Below are 16654 nucleotides of genomic sequence, written 5' to 3'. Positions count from 1 at the left end.
TTCTTTCTTTTTTTTTTTTTGAGACTGAGTCTCGCTCTGTCACCCAGGCTGGAGGGCAGTGGTGTGATTTTGGCTCACTGCAAGCTCCGCCTCCTGGGTTCACGCCATTCTCCTGCCTCAGGCTCCCATGTAGCTGGGACTACAGGCGCTCACCACCACGCCTGGTTAATTTTTTTTTTTTTGTATTTTTAGTAGAGACGGGGTTTCACCGTGTTAGCCAGGATGGTCTTGATCTCCTGACCTCGTGATCTGCCCACCTCGGACTCCCAAAGTGCTGGGATTACAGGCGTGAGCCACTGCGCCCAGCCTAATTTTTGTATTTTTATAGAGATGGGGTTTCACCATGTTGGCTGGGCTGGTCTCGAACTCCTGACCTCAAGTGATCCATCCGCCTCGGCCTCCCAAAGTGCTGGGATTACAGGCGTGAGCCACTGCGCCCAGCCTAATTTTTGTATTTTTTTTTTTTTTTTTTTTTTGAGACAGAGTCTCGCTCTGTCGCCCAGGCTGGAGTGCAGTGGCGAGATCTAGGCTCACTGCAAGCTCCGCCTCCCGGGTTCACGCCATTGTCCCGGCTCAGCCTCCCGAGTAGCTGGGACTACAGGCGCCACCACCACACCTGGCTAGTTTTTTTTGTATTTTTAGTAAAGAGGGGGTTTCACCTTGTTAGCCAGGATGGTCTCGATCTCCTGACCTGGTGATCCGCCCGCCTCGGCCTCCCAAAGTGCTGGGATTACAGGCGTGAGCCACTGCGCCCAGCCTAATTTTTGTATTTTTATAGAGATGGGGTTTCACCATGTTGGCTGGGCTGGTCTCGAACTCCTGACCTCAAGTGATCCATCCGCCTCAGCCTCCCAAAGTTCTAGGATTACAGGTATGAGCCACAGTGCCCAGCCCTCCAATTTCTTGAGTATCATTCCAGCCCTCAGGTCTTGGGGCTATAATTAGCTATGTTCATACTTGTGTTCTGCTGTTTGCCTCTTTTTGGTAGATGTGTGTCCTGTTATCCCAACTTAAACTGGAAAGCCCTTAGAGGCAGAGATCAAGTCACCTTTGGCATCTCTTTCCAGCACTTAGTACTGTGGAGAGTTTAATTCAGTTGTGTCGTAGATGTCTAGGGAAAAGAACAGCATTAAAAACCTCTGTGGAAGAGAATGTAGATATGGGAAGAGATATGGGAGCCTTAAGGCCCTGTGATTCCTTACAGCATGCCTAAGGATGGCAACTTTCCATATGTTTCATAGAAAGTCTCAAATACAGGATCATTCAGGCACTGGGAGCCACACATTTATTTAGATGAATCCAAACCAGACATGGTGCCGAAGCTCCTTGACACAGTCTCACCACTGGTGGGCTTCCTGGAGGCACTGAAAAGAGAGAGCACTTTATAGCCATGACAGCAAATGGCCAGAGGACACCAGGCTGCTGAGGGCACCATTCTCACGGACCCTGGCTCCTGTGCCATGAATTCACTTCATTGCTGGGCAACTGGCTGTGAGAGAGGGAAAGGGGCAACTAACACGAACACAAGTATCATTAACACAGAGAGGGAGGGGAGAGAGGGAGAGCTGCCTCTGCACGCCGACTGTCGGAGAGCGCTTTCCTGAGAAGTCTGCACTTGTAATGCATCCCTTTGGGCTTTCATTTGCTACATACCAGTGAGAGCCTTAAATAAATGTCTTATGGGATCAAATTCATTTCCAATTTCCATCAGCCAGCAGCTACAAGTCAGAGAGGACACTGGGAACTTGTTGTTCTCTTTAGTTCTTTCTCAAGCTTCTTTTTCACCTTATGCATCAATTTGTACACAACATACCTACTGTGAATGACAGGAAATCTAAAGGAGCTGTCAAGTTCTAAATGATGAGCTGAGTTGCCTTTTGCCAATAATGTGCTGCTTGGGACCACACACCTAAAGGTTAAATTATAATTGACATAAATGAGAAGGAGGATTTTCTTCTCTTGGAAGGGAAGGAATCCATAAGCTTCCAAGTAAAAAAAAACAAACATATTAATCAATTTTTTTACCATGCTTATGATCCTGAGGTGTTTACTCAGTCAGCAGGAGCAGCCTCCCCTGTCCTTATGTACCCCACAGGCATAAGGTGCTGTGACTCTTATAGGTTCCTGCACTCCGAATAGTTCCCTTGACATATTTTCCTACAATACCTGCCCAACTCCCTCCCACAGAACCTCCTTATGATTAGGTGGATGCTGTCACTCTTCTTCAGAGGACCATTAGGTTTTATTTCTACCATCGACTTGAGAAGTTCAGACGGAGAGAGGATATGACAAAAGCAGACTGCATCTAGTATACATTCTCTCCACAGGGATGACAGTATTCGCTTTTAAAAACAGGCCGAGCGCGGTGGCTCATGTCTGTAATCTCAGCACTTTGGGAGGCCAAGGCGGGTGGATCATGAGGTCAGGAGATTGAGACCATCCTGGCTAACATGGTGAAATCCCGTCTCTACTAAAAAAAAAAAAAAAAAAAAAAATAGCTGGGCGTGGTGGCATGCACCTGTAGTCCCAGCTACTCAGGAGACTGAAGCACAAGAATCATTTGAACCCAGGAGGCAGAGGTTGCGGTGAGCCGAGAAGGCGCCACTGCACTCCAGCCTGGGCAACAGAGCAAGACCTCATCTCAAAAAAAAAAAAAAAAAATGGTTACAACAAAAGTGGTCACCAGTGGATACATGACTGGAAGGCTCAGGAATGCACGTCTGTCCCTGACTCAACAACACTAGCCATAAACAGGAACTAATCCACTGACACATCTTGCCTCTCTTTACTTACCTTTGTCAGAGTACCACATCTTCTTAGGTGTCCTCAATTAGGAACTGCAATAATTTGGACATTTATCAGTGTTAACATCTCAGAAATCTCTGAGAAACCTTCTTTCAGAGCATTAGCATTAGAAATAGAAATATTCTATTTCAGGTTTTTGGGAGTCAATGGTGCTAATTAGGTAGTCTATACATAGAGAAGAACAGGACATGTAAGGACTCATTCATTCTCGATTCATGCAACAAACATTTAGAGTGCCAACTATGTGTCAGAAACTGGGCTAGACACTGTGGGGACAAAGGCAAATAAGACACTGTCCCTGCCCTCAAAATGCTTATAATCTAATAGGGAAACATCTATAAATAGAAAATTATAAAACAGTATGTTAAACACAATGATGGAGATCTGAACAAGGTGACAGGTATAGATAAGTGATTAAATACTTTAAGGAAGTAGAGAGGATATGCAATATTACCTGTAAACAAACCAGAGGGGAAAGTGAAATAAAGCCCGACAAACAGCTGCAGCTTTCCTAGGCTGAGTCAGAAGATTGCACAGCATAAAGAAAAATGAGCTGAGTGAGGACCGGGAGACCTGGGCTCTTTCCACCAGTGCCAGGTGGTCAATTAACTGACACCGGAAATCATGGGCAAACCAGTTCCCCCCTGTACTTTCATCTTCTCTTTTGCAAAATGGAAATAACAATTCTTCCTATATTATTGAATTGTGATGGAGAGAAATGAGATCATAGATAATTAAAATGTCTCCTCCAAGACATCCTGATGATGACAGCAATGAGAGGGTCCAACAGAGGAGCCCCTTCTCCACCTAGGCTCGCGTCTCTGGCTCCTGACTCTTCCACCGGTGGAGAGAGGAGGTGACTGGCAACCTAAGGCACTAGTTCTCCTCTTGCCCTTACCTTTCACATCCACCCGACAGTCCACAGATGCTTCCCCTAGGGGGTTCACCGCCTTGCAGGTATAGATGCCTCCATCAAAGGGACCAGGCTTGCGGATCTCTAGGGAGCAGATTCCCAGGTGAGTCAGGGCTCTGTACTTAGGGTTGCCTTGGATATCCATCTTGTTCTTCAGCCAGATGATCTTGGGCTGAAAGACAAAGATGAGGGAGGCAGCAAGGAGGGGCGGGGGTAAGAACCAATAGTCTTTCTGTGCTCAGTTTCTGGGACTCTGTCTGCAAAGAGATAATGGCTTTCTGGAAGGCTCCCTGTTCCTTATGTTGTGGGAAGGGGTTCCCCTTCCAGTACCTTCAGTAGTCGCCCAAGCTCCTTCTCTTGGGTGAAAATAGCACCTGAAACTTCACTTTCTTCGCCAATATTTCTGACTGGAAGAAAACTGCGAACTTCCGTACCGTGCTCTCAGGATCAGAAGCACTGAGCATCAGGCTCACCTGTTGTGAACCATTCGTATTCTGTTCCTACTGCTGACTTGTGAGTTGCCTCTATTCCCTCTGGTTAGAGAGTAGCTTCTAGAGTGGGCTCTTGATATCCCCCTTCTGAGATGTTATCTCCATGTAGTCTGGCCCAGACTCAAAACCCAAAAGGTTCTTGGTACAGGTTATTAATGGTGTTTTATGGTGTGTGCGGAGCATGATGACTAGATTGTAAATAGAGAGCCTTGTTCAGGATTGTGGCCAAAGGCTGAACTCTAGGCAGCTTGTGTGTGCACAGCCCTGATGGGATGAGGTACGGATGGGAAGGAGAAACCACCAGGACTCTGTCACTCCTACCAGAGACACAACTTGAAGCGCATGCCTAATTGCCAGCAGGTCAGTAAGCAACATTTTCATATATGAGAAACAAACACTCAAAAGGAAATGTCATTCTCATTAGTCTGTCTTGGACTCCAAGCACCCCGACTGTTCCTAAATACCGCGCTGTTGAAGAGGCAAATGGCGGTGATGGTAACAGATGTTATGTTACAATGCTCTGCAACTCAGCTTACGTTAGGAGAGGCAGGAACAGAAAGCAGCTCAGCACAGCGCCCCCCCGAGCCCCCACTCACCCGGGGAGAGGCACGGACACAGCAGAAGAGCTGGGTGTTATAGCCGGTGACTGTAGTGCAGTCGGCCAGAGGCTGGGTAAACTTTGGGGCTTCAGAGAAATCTCGTTGGGCAAACCCCTTGGTCTTGTAAACAGTAGCTGAGGGCACCAAGAGGGGCTGGGATGTAGCTTCTGAGATCCCAGTCCTCATCGACTCGTTATCCTTAGCCTTTTCTTTCTTTCTTCTTTTTTTTTTTTAGATGGAGTTTTACTCTGTTGCCCAGGCTGGAGTACAGTGGCTCTATCTTGGCTCACTGCAACCTCCACCTCCCAAATTCAAGCAATTCTCCTGCCTCAGCCTCCTGAGTAGCTGGGATTACAGGAGTGCGCCACCGTGCCTGGCTAATTTTTGTATTTTTAGTAGAGACGAGGTTTCACCATGTTGGCCAGGATGGTCTCGAACTCCTGACCTCAAGTGATCTGCCTGCCTTGGTCTCCCAAAGTGCTGGAATTACAGGCGTGAGCCACTGCACCCAGCCTATCCTTAAGTCTTCGCAGCTCATGGTCCCCGTGCCTCCCTTACCTGCTTTCTGGATGTGGGCGAGGTCCGTGGTGATGGGGGCTGTTTCACTGAGTCCGCATTGGTTTTCAGCAAAGACACGGAAGGCATAGGAGTTGCCGATGATGAGGTCGGAGACGATGCAGCTGGTGCGGTGATAGTGCTCCAGCACCGTGAACCACAGCTGCGGGGCCGAACATGATGCCAGAAATTAGCCACCCCATGTGGAACTACCAGAGGCCTGTCCCAGCATGCCCTCTTCCACCCTCCTTCCTTCCCAGCTGGCCTCACCCCAGATTTTGTGTCAGCCTTCTGCACCGTGTATCCCAGGAGTGCTGTATTCCCCGTGTCTTGGGGAGGTGTCCATTCCAGGGTAGCGTTGAAGCCCCAAACGTCCACCAGCTTAATACTCTGAGGAGGGCCTGGCCTCTCTGAAAGGGCAAAGCCATGGCAGTGGGCGCGGCAGAGCCCACATGCATTGAAGTCACTTCAGGAGTGCCCCAGCCCCTTTTCCTGCTCAGCTCCCCTTCCTGTGCCCACCCTGTGTCCCAGACACAACATGGGGGCCTTGCCCCAGCTTCCTCGGCTCTCTGAGCTGGCTCCTCTTCAGCCTGAAGAGGGAACTCCTGAGGACCCCCATCTCCCACATCCCCCTCTCCCCGCCGTACCAATCACCAGGATGTCAATGGTGGCGGTGGCCTCCAGCCCGCCCAGCTGCACACGGAGTTGGTAGCGACCTGAGTCAGCACGCTGGGCTTCTCGGATGAAGAGGATAGAGTCTCGTTCCCCATTCCTCACACTCACACGGCTGGTGTCCAAGGCACAGCCATCGTGTGTCCAGATGGCTTGAGGTTTGGGCTTGCCCTGAGGAATGAGGGTAATGCTTTGAGCAGCCCCGAGAGGCTTCCTGACTCTTCCTGCTGCTGTAGGGGTCCCGTCCACCCCAGGTCCACAGGGAGGCTTGACTTGAAGCTGCACATTCTTTGAGTTAGAAGTTGGTTGACCCTCCCGGGGGCCTCCTCCTTTCAGCAACAACCTAAGGATCTTGGGAAAGAGGAATGGCTTTGAGTCTCCCAACCTCTGAGAGCTTAGGTCATGAACACCCGGGGCAGCTGTGACCCAAATGAATAGCCACTCAAACTGCCAAGAACCCTTCTAACTGCAAGTTCCGTGGCCTCTGCAGACTGAATGGTATGGATTAACCTCACACCACCTCATGAGTGCACATCCAGTCCTATCCAAACCCACCCTCAGGAGTGCAGAGGTCATTTGGCCTCAGACTTCTGGTGATGTGACCCCTTCTATCCAAGGCTGGGAAGATTGCCCCTCTGCTAGCAGGACTCTTGGCATCTGTTTCCAAATCCGAAGCCTGGGCTGGCCCCAGACATGGACCCAGTATGGTTCTTGCATGATCACCTGGAATGGGATTAGTAGGTTCACTGTGTCCCCAACCTTCCGGATGTAGGTCTGCCTCAGGGCCCGAGGTAGCCAGATCTTGGGGTGCTCTGAGTGATGGAAAGAGAGAAAATAGGAGATGGATACTCAGAGAAAGTAAATCCTGCCTCCAGCTGCCTGCTGTGGGTGGGTGGCCCAGGAATCAGTCACCAAATTAAGCCTTTCTTAGAAGGAAGGGGAAGAGTGCTCCCATCATCCTGCTGGGATTTGGGGATGAGGGCTTGACTTAAGGAACACCCTGGGAATGTTAAAGTCTCAGCAGAAAGAACACTGGAGCGTGAGTCTGACAGTTCTCCTAATTTGTAACTCTCAAATGCTGACTTTCCATCATCTGGAGGCATTCCATCCTGATGGAGGTATTTTTATTTTTCTGTTTATGTACGGACCAGTCTAGTCTGTGTGGTTTGTCTTTCCACCCTTTTCTACATTTGTCCTTAATACCTTTTATCAAGGCCACTTTCCATGTCAATCCTGAGCTCCCAGTTAAGTCTGAGTCTGAGGAGAATGCTCTCCATTCTGCAGGCAGAGTCAACACCCTGGCCTTCCCAGCCGCCCACGGAGACAACACTGATGTCACTGCAGAGGGAGCGCATGTCTGGGTCCCTTCCTCTGTATGGCCACTCTGCTCCCAGGCTTCTTCCAGTTTGCAGAGAATCATTTTGTACAGATTCTGGGACAGATGAGGTCCACCGGTCATTTCCCCTTGATCTCCCAGGCCTGCCCCAGTGAGAAGTGGAGATTAGATGATGTGTTTGAGCTTCCAGGATGAAGACAGGAGAGGCTTGGAAAAGTGCTGAGTGTAGAATGACCAGGTGTCATTTCTCTCCTCCTGGGATGCCTCACACTGTCTCGGCTGCCAAAGCACAAATATTCTACCTGGGTTCCCTCGGGGGCCTGGCTGAGACGGACACCATTTTCTGGCCTTTTCCTGGCTGCTGTCTCTTCCTTTCTCAGGTACAGGCAGTTGCCTGGCTGATGTTATCTTCAGTAGAATGTGATAGTGCTTCAGTTCCCAGCAACCCAGGATTCCTGCCACAGTTCATTCTTGGCAGTTGGAAGAACTTCACCCCTGGTACATTCCTGTGGCAAACAGCATGACTGCTTGATAGTGGATTCCAGACTCTTTGATAATGCACACTTCTGTGAAAATACTTCCCTGAGCATTCACTATGACATATGTCTGTTTACTTATAGATGAACTGTTTAAATAAATACATAACGCAGACATGTAAGTGACGCAACTGAAACAGAGCTTCTACTGTGTCCTTCCTCCAGCTCAATTGGCAAGCATTGTCCAGAGAACTTCAGTCCCAGAGTCTCCCCATGATAATCTCAAGGTCGCGAGACCTTTGCAAATGAAGATCAATAGCAATGTACAGTGCACACGGTCCGTTTGATTTCTGCAGTTTCCTTTTGTGCTGTGTGGCTTAGACTGCACCTCAGGAATACATGATGAGAGGACTTGACGGGTCAGCGTGCCCGTCCTCCCTGCCCTGCTCAGGGCTTGACTGCCTCAGCACAGACGCAGCAGTCCCAGGCGGCTGAGCGACCCTGCTGTGGCTGCCCTCGGCTGGGCTCTGGTGGCTTGGGAGGGGCGGGGCATGAAGAACAGAAGCAGCGTTTGTGTGATGGGCTCCTCTCCTGTGGCCATCTTGGCAAGCAACCAAGGAGTTGAAAACGGGTGGATATGACTTAAGGGTGTTTTGAAAAAGAAGGCCGTACTTGGAAAGGCGGGTCAAAACCTCATCTTGTTGGGCTTGGTTCCCCACTGTTGGGGGAGGAAATAACCCTTCCTACATTTACTGGAGAGAAGGTGGCTCTGCTGTCCCTGTGCTGCCTGCCTACAGAATGTCGGCATTGGGAAGGGGCTGTAAGCACCAGAACAAGGAAGCTGGGAGGAAGAGGGCTCCGAGAAAGAAGCCGGTATTCTGGAGACCTCCCGGCCAGCGGTGACGATGTGCCTGGCACCTGAGACTCCTGCCTCCCCATCTAAGATTGTGTGTCTGCAGGACCCATTCTCAGAGCACCAGCTGTGTCCTGCCCGCCAGTGTCCACCCAGCACTGAGCACCAGTCGGGGCTCAGACAGTGGCCTGCCCCTGGAGGGAGGAGGCCCAGAGGGAAAGCAGGGGCTAGACACACCCAAGAACTGCAAAGGGTTGAGGCAGGGAGAGGAACCCAGGCCTTCACACCTGGCAGAAGTGCCCGCTGCGCCCCGCCCTGCCGAGACCTCAGGTAGGGAATGGGCTGTCATGGGTAGCTGTGAGCTGATGTATGTGTTTCTACGTAGTGTTTCTTAGAAAAACACCTTGGAAAATGTTAGCATTCTTACATCTGAACTAAAGAGAAAAACGAAAGAAACAGGTTTATGTGGAACATAAGCTAAGGTGGGGGAGTTAAGGGAAGAGGAGCAGACTGGCCCTTGAGATCTAGAGAGGATCCCAGCTGGGCAGAGAGAGCAAGGAAGGAGGCTGCCCGTGAGGACAGTGGTCTCTCCCGTCCTGGACGGCTTCATTGCCGGTTCTCTGCTTATCAGTGGGTTTCCTGACAAGATAATGAAACTTAAGTCTCTAGAATGGACTCCGAGGATGAGCAGGTGAGGCCTCTGCTCCCAGCAGGCTCCCGGCTCCCTGTGGGAGGGCAGAGGATGGGCGTGAGGCTCACACAGCTGACTACGTGCAGAGGTGGCAGGAGACAGTGTGACAGCTTCAGACGCCCGGTCAGCAGGTCAGCAGCATGCTCTCCAATCGCCTCCCAACCCAACCCGGGCGCAATCTGACTCTTTGCTAAGAATGTGAATGCCAGGCTCATTTGAGGCATCTCTTTTCACACATCTGCAGTCAAGCGAGGTGTAAATTGTACTGACCTTGGGGAGGCATGGCTTTCCCTGATGCCCAAGGTCTTTCTCCTCCTCAGATGCCAGGAGGGATGTGAACCAAAGCCTAGAGCCTTTAAGAGCCTAGGTTTTCTAAGAGCAGGTCTGTGAGAGCCACAGTTTGGTTTTCTCCCTTCACAGCGTCTTAGAGAAAAGGCATCTTGAAAAGTCCTTTAAGGGCCTTTGGTTCTGAGCGGGGCTGCTCTCAGTATGACATTTCTCTCAGACAGAATGCTGTCTAATTCTTTCTCAAAGATTATTAGAGAAGACTACTTTAGTCCAGGCACAGTGGCTCACGCCTGTAATCCCAGCACTTTGGGAGGCTGAGGAAGGTGGATCACCTGAGGTCAGAAGTTCAAGACTAGCCTGGTCAACATGGTGAATCCCCGTCTGTACTAAATATACAAAAATTAGCCGGGCATGGTGGCGGGCGCCTGTAATCCCAGCTACTTGGGAGACTGAGGCAGGAGAATCACTTGAACCCGGGAGGCAGAGGTTGCAGTGAGCCAAGGTCACACCATTGCACTCCAGCCTGGGCAACAAGAGCAAAACTTCATCTCAAAAAGAAAAAAAAAAGAAAAGAGAAAACTACTTCAAGTCCAATGATCTTGAGTTCTGATTAGAAAATTCCTCCGAATACCTACCCTACTTTTATCCTGCTAAAGTTTACGCCTGGTTTACTATTCTATAATTGTTCCTATCCTCTCATAATTCCCTTTTATGGGATCGGTCTTTCTCCAGCGGCTCCCTAGGGGCTGTATAGTTCAGACCAATGTTACTAACTATGACCTGGAGAGACAAGAATCAAGATGGAAGCATTGGAGAAGTGGAGAGGGTGTGTGTGTGTGTGTGTGTGTATGTGTTTGTATGAGGGTATGAGGGTGTATGTATATGTGTGTGAATGTATGTGCGTGAATGTGTGTGTTTGTGTACATGCACGAATGTGTGTATGGGTGTGTTTATGTGTGTGTGAATGGTGTGTGTGTGTACGTGTGTGTATGAGAGTGTGTGTGAGAGAGCCTGCATACACACGTGCCTATGTGGGTGAAGGGTCACCAAAAGAGGGTGAATGCAGGAGGCTAGCCACGGCTTTGAAACTATCCAGAGCTTTCCAGAAATCCAAGAAGTACCAGGATTTCTTAGAGAAACATTACCAGATGCCTAGGATGTGGCCTTGGTCTACTCAGAAACCTGTCTCGAGGGGTGCAATGGGAAAGGAGTGGGGCAAGAGTGTCACTTTCTTGAAGACCATGAAACTAAGGTCAGAAAAAATAAAAGGACATAGGAACAGGCAACACTTCAAGGAAAAGACTCCACCCCACCCCGACCCTGTGTTACAGCCATCCCCCTAGTGCTTGATGGTTTTAGCCCTGGCTCACTGTCTCTCCAGCACTGCTCCAGGCATAATTCCTGCTGGTCCCAACGCCCATGTTTCCAGTCCCTGTAGGGTCTCTCACATCCAGCCCACCACTCCTCCAATAACTTTGTCCTCTCCTAATTCAGCCACTGGTCCCTGTGGCTATTTTCTAGACCAATAGCTACAATCCTTCTATGATCAGAATTACAAGCATCCCACTGTCTCATCACCACCTCTATAACAGAGATGGCAAAGCTGTCTAACAAAATGTATGTTACCCCTTCTGTCGTGTAGCTATCTCTGAGAAGTGGCTACCCGGCCACCTTTTGCTGGATGGCCATGAGACTAGTTCTTGCCAATGAGACCTAAGTGGCAATGGTGAGAATCACTTCTGGTCCCAGGCTTTGAAGAAGTTAGATTTCTATTTTCTCCTTCTGCTAGCTGTATGCAAATGATCACGGGGCCCTAAGGAATGGCAGAGCCCCAAGATGAAAGAGGCCTGGGTCCCTGAATTACCACATGGAGGAGAACTACAGTTGTTTTCAGTTCTTACACTAGTGAGAAATAGATGTCTGTCATTCCTGAGACCAATTTGTTTCATTCACTAGTATACCTAACTAATATAATCTTTATCCCTTTAGCTCACTTCCTCTAATGCTCCAACACCAGCAATTCTTTGGCACCACTGAGATCTGTGATCCATTGTCCTACCACCCTCTCACTACCTAGCACCCCTTTCATGTCAGCACTTTCTTCACCACCCAACTTAGATTACATGGTCATTATTATACTCTCTCTCTTGCACTCACTCAAATCCCTGAGTCCTCTTTGACTTCATTACACTCTCCTGGCAATACCTAACCCTTGTTAAATAAACTTCCCACCCACTCAGTACCTGTATCTGCACAGAGTAACAGGACTAGGGGAAAATACAAAATTATGTGGAGTTTAACTTGAGGGCCATTAATAGTGACCACCACCTCCAAGTGGACCCTGGCAATTCTACTAGACTTCCCAAGTTCACTCGGTCTCCCATTCTCCTGGGTGACTATTGCACACCTTTCCCTTCTAAAACCTCCCTACCTTTTCCCTCATTCTCATTCCCAGTTGTTGATCTTGCTAGTGTCTAAGGCCCACCTACAGTCTATTCTTAACATGGCCAGCTGGAAAAATCCTTAAAATCTACAGTTGGTCCTGTCAGTCCTTACTCCCAGTCCCTGCACTGGCTGTCCCTCTGTCTCGTAGACAAACCAAAGTCTTCACAACGACCCTGCTACCTCTCAGACTGAAATACTGCCACTGTCTCCCTCCCTGTGCTACAGCCACAATTGCCCCAACCCATAAAGCACACTCCTGCCTCTGAGCCTTTGCAGTTGTTCTCTCTGCGTGGAAAATATTCCCCCAAATATCTGCATGCATTGCTTTCACACATCCTTTAAGTTGCTGCTCATATGTCACCTTATTAGTGAGGCCCTCACTGAATATTCCATTTGAAGCGGGAAGCCTGCATGCTTCCTACCCGCAGCACGTGTTATCCCCGTCCCTGCATTAGTTTTGGCATAGTATTTCTCACCATCTGACACATTAGATATTTTACTTGTTTATTTATTATCTAGCTCCCTCTGCGAGAATATAACTTCCATAAGGGCAGTTATTTTTACCTATTTTGTTCATTTCTGTAATTCTGGCACCTCCCTGGCCACCTTTTGCTGGATGGCCATGAGACTAGTCCTTGCCAATGAGACCTAAGTGGCAATGGTGAGAATCTGTTCTGGTCCCAGGCTTTGAAGAAGTTAGATTTGTATTTTCTGGCACCTGTGATGAGCACCTGGCACATCATAGGCACAACCTAAATATTTGTGGAAGGAAGGAGGAGGAAAGGAAGGACGGAAGGAAGGGCGGGAAGAAAGGTCACTCCTAGGCATGAGATTCAGTTTCCCATGTCTGGAAGACACAGAACAGTTGAAAGAGCACACACAGTCAGTTGGAGCGATGTTGCTGAAGTAGCAGCAGATGGGCTCTCCCTCCTCCACCTCAGGGTCTCACCTTCTCCATGGGAGGGATGCAGCTTGTTACCCAGCCTCTCCCTGTTTTGGAAGCTCTCCTCTCGCCCCTGCCAAGCTTTGTCTCCAGGACACAGTGCTCAGTGTAGTGCTGAGGATAGACATAGAACTGTTTACCAATGCCGGCCACCTACTCCTGCTTATTTAGCCACGTAGCAGGCTTGCCAAACTAAAAGCTCATTGTTGGCCATTTGCAGTTGGTTTTGATCTTGCAAATTAATTTCTATTTCTGATGCCTGCTCTAGTTCCCATGTTTTCACATGCTTACTGTGATACTCAGTCCCAGAGCTCTCTGTAAGGAAGAGGAGTTAGGAGGAAGAAAGGCTTTGGAGCTCTCAGGTGGCTTAGGGGTCATCTAGTCCAGGCCCATGGCACCCTGAAGGATCTTTAGTGGGGGTTTGTGTGTTTTTTTGTATATTTTTCCTGGGGCAAGAGTCCACAGCTGTCATTAGATTTTCCTACGGGTCCATATCCACCAAAAGGTTAAGACAATTTACAGAAGAGAAAATGGGAGTGGATTGACTTGCTTAGGGCCACAGAACAGAGCCAAGATTTGAACTCTTGGAACTTCTTTGTTCCAAGTAGTTAGCAGATGCACATATATTCTGGAAAGTATTCAAAGGTGTTCTTATTGCCAGTGACTTCTAGGATACCACTAGGTTGAGCCACTGGGTGCTAGTGGCCCTGAGGCCTGCAGTGTACAGAGCTGCCGCACACAAGAGGGTTTGGGCTGCATTTGCGGGCCCGTGACTGGGGGCTGTCAGGAGCTGGCTGCAGCCAGAGGGGAGTAGCATGGGGGAGATGAGTGCCCTCCCTTGGGGTTTTGGGGAGACCAGTAGAGAGAGCCAAGGCGTCAGCAGTCTCAGCTCTCATTCTCCTGCTGCCTGTCACTTATTCTCTGGGCCTTTTAAGGGAAGAAACTGGTTTTCTGCCTCAATCACCCCAGCTTAATATATTAACACTAACTTCTGCTCCCATCTTCAATGGGACAAACTTGGCCAGCTCTCTGCCCTTGACATTCAAACAATTTCTGGAAACCTGGCCTCTCCCATGAGGATAAGAGGCAGAGAGTATCTGCTGCACAACCCTATGGAGGCAGAAGGCAGCCTTCACCTCTCACTTGGAAATATTTGATCATTTATTTACGTCTTAGTTTGACCTCTTCCAAGGCACTCTGGATCATCTCAGCAATCCTTTCAACTACCCTGATAGGTAGATGTTACGAATCACCATTTTACAGAGTGAAAATGGAAACTAAGCAGTTCAGTGACTTGTCCAAGGTCACAGGGCTGTTAGAGGCAGCACTAGGAATTGAGCCTAGAGCTTTGCCTCCAAGTCTAGTACATCTTTCCCCCTGACTCTTCCTGCCCTGGGAGTCCACATGTTTCTTGTTTGTGGTCTTTTCATCCTCTTCACTCAAGAATTCCAGGTGAGCGCCACGAAGTGGTTAGCTACAGAGGCCTCAGTCAGGGCATTTGGGGATGGGCAGCAGGAAGCTGGGGGTTGGAATTCGTGCCAACCACCTCCTCACTTGGGAACGCCTCTTTGCTGAGAGACGCACAGAGACCATCGTGAAGGGGAAATCGAATGCTTCTCCCAGGAGAGCTCCACCTCCGTGGAGCTCAGACTCTGAGGGGTCAGGATCTCCCATGGGAGCAGCTGGAGGTTGGAGGAGGTCCTGACCCCGTGGCACTGCCCAGCAGGAGGCCGAGTGTCACTGTGCTGCCCCACTCTTAGCCTCCCCATTGCCATAGCTTTTGATTTCCCTGTTCCTTCCGCAGACAGACACTATCTCTCACCTCTCAGTCCCTTCCTGACTGGCCATGAGTACATCAGGTCCTCCCAGTCCTTATGACAATTTTTTAAAAGGTAAAAATATAAACAGATCATTTTTAGTCACTGTAAAGTGCCACCAACACCATCACTGACTTCTCAGCTAAAACACAAAAACTTAGCAGGGACATTTGAGCAGCAAGTCAGACTCCATGAAGGACAGGGGCTCGGGGCTCCCACGAATGATCTCCAGCCTAAGCATCAATCCCATAAAGTCTTTAGCTCTGCAAAAAACCTGAGGTGCCATCAGGAAAGTGGCAATGTCCTCCCCAACTCCCACCACCCAGCCTTGCCACCCTCCCCACCCGCCATGGGTCACCTTCTATAGGGGGCAGGAGCTGGGGAGTGGGGCTGCCAGCCCCCTGTCCAGGTGAAGCCTGGGGTGGTTCAGCATCTGCTGGGCTGACTTCTTTCACCTTCAGCTTGGATCCTGCGGCCACCTCCGGAGCTGTGGCTGCCTCCATGCTGGGCCTTCCCAGAGGCTGAGCTCCAGCTCTAGATTTTCACTGCTGGTGATGAGGGAGGGGCTGAGCACCTGCTCCCAGGCTGGCCTCCCGGGTCCCAGCCACAGGGTTACGTAACTGGGCTGGCCTTCCCCCACTCAGCTACGCCCTGCAGAAGGGCTGAAGTAGGGGTTGGGGGAGAGAGGAGGATCAAAGAGCAGCCAAGAATAGCCCCAGGAGGAGGACTGAGGTGGCCCGGTTATCTCGAGAGAGAGATGACACCCCCCACAGCACCAGGGAAGGAGGGAGAGCTTGAACACAGACCATCCACAAGGGACCTCTGATTTCTGTCGGGAGGGTTGAGTGACATCTCTGCTCCTGCCCTCCAGTTCATCCCGCAGGGCATTCAGGTCCCAAAGAAGGGGCCCAGGATCAGCTGACTCACAGCAATGCCTGAACTGCTCTTTCTCCCTCTGCTCCCACATTCAATGAGTTGTAAAGTCTTATCAACTCGACCTTTACAGGGCCTGCCCCATCCTCCCCCGCTCCCCAGGGGGCAGCGGGCACAGTGCAGTGGTAGGTGGAGACTGCACTCACACTGGCTGCCCGGGCAGCACTCGGGGCTCTGTCACCAACTAGCTGTGTGACTCACAGCACATCACAGTCTCTCTTCAGTCTGTTTCCTCATCTGTAAAATGGAGATAATTATAACCATAGGGTCGTTGTGAGGATTAAAGAGGTAATCTCTGTAAAGTGCTTAGCAGAGTGTACCCGACTAAGTGCTTGATAAATGTAAGCTATTTTTAGGTCAGCCCAGCACTTCCCCCCTTGAGAGCTGTCAATGGCTGCCTTGCCTATGAGATGAAGTACAAATAAAGGGAGAGGCAGCAGTGGTAGAGGGAGGCGAGCTCAGAGGACCTGCGTGTGACTTCTGGCTGCACCACTCACTCACCAGCTGGGACTCTGGGCAAATCACCAACTCAGAGTCTCAGGTCCCAGCCTGTGAAACAAGGGATGATGCCATGATTGTGCTGAGGATAAAAGGATACAATCTATAGGAAAGCGGCCAGCTCACAGCAGGTACTAGTCACATTAGTAGGATTTCCAGACTTAGCAAACCATCTTTCTATACGTGTTGTACATGCCATAGCCACTGCCGCTTTCCTGTCATACTCCTACCTTATCTCCAGAAGCCAGCATCCCTCTGCATTTTAAAATGCTTTAATTTTAGAGCAGTTTTAAAGTCACAGCAAAGCTGAGTGGAAAGTACAGGGCTCCCGCAGCCCCT

The 16654-nt window shown here is 49.8% G+C and overlaps 1 protein-coding gene across 2 annotated transcripts; it reads right to left on the bottom strand.

The window, feature by feature from the left end:
* Positions 1–1268: 1268 nt before the first annotated feature.
* On the bottom strand, positions 1269–15437 carry MYBPHL (myosin binding protein H-like). Of its 2 annotated transcripts, none has more exons than XM_011948130.1 (9): positions 15243–15437; positions 6759–6847; positions 6011–6206; positions 5634–5773; positions 5367–5526; positions 4806–4942; positions 3704–3890; positions 2794–2837; positions 1269–1489 (listed from the first exon to the last, which is right to left on the bottom strand). In XM_011948130.1, exons 1-8 carry the CDS (start codon positions 15385–15387, stop codon positions 2827–2829), a joined length of 1065 nt encoding a protein of 354 aa, XP_011803520.1. In that variant the 5' UTR covers positions 15388–15437; the 3' UTR covers positions 1269–1489; positions 2794–2826. The 2 variants fall into 2 exon arrangements, with proteins under 2 accessions (XP_011803520.1, XP_011803521.1); XM_011948131.1 differs by having other exon boundaries at positions 6080–6206.
* Positions 15438–16654: the final 1217 nt, after the last annotated feature.

The sequence above is a fragment of the Colobus angolensis genome, unplaced genomic scaffold (genome assembly GCF_000951035.1).
Source record: "Colobus angolensis palliatus isolate OR3802 unplaced genomic scaffold, Cang.pa_1.0 Scaffold273, whole genome shotgun sequence".
Lineage (NCBI taxonomy): Eukaryota > Metazoa > Chordata > Mammalia > Primates > Cercopithecidae > Colobus > Colobus angolensis.
This window is presented reverse-complemented; position numbering and strand designations above follow the sequence as displayed.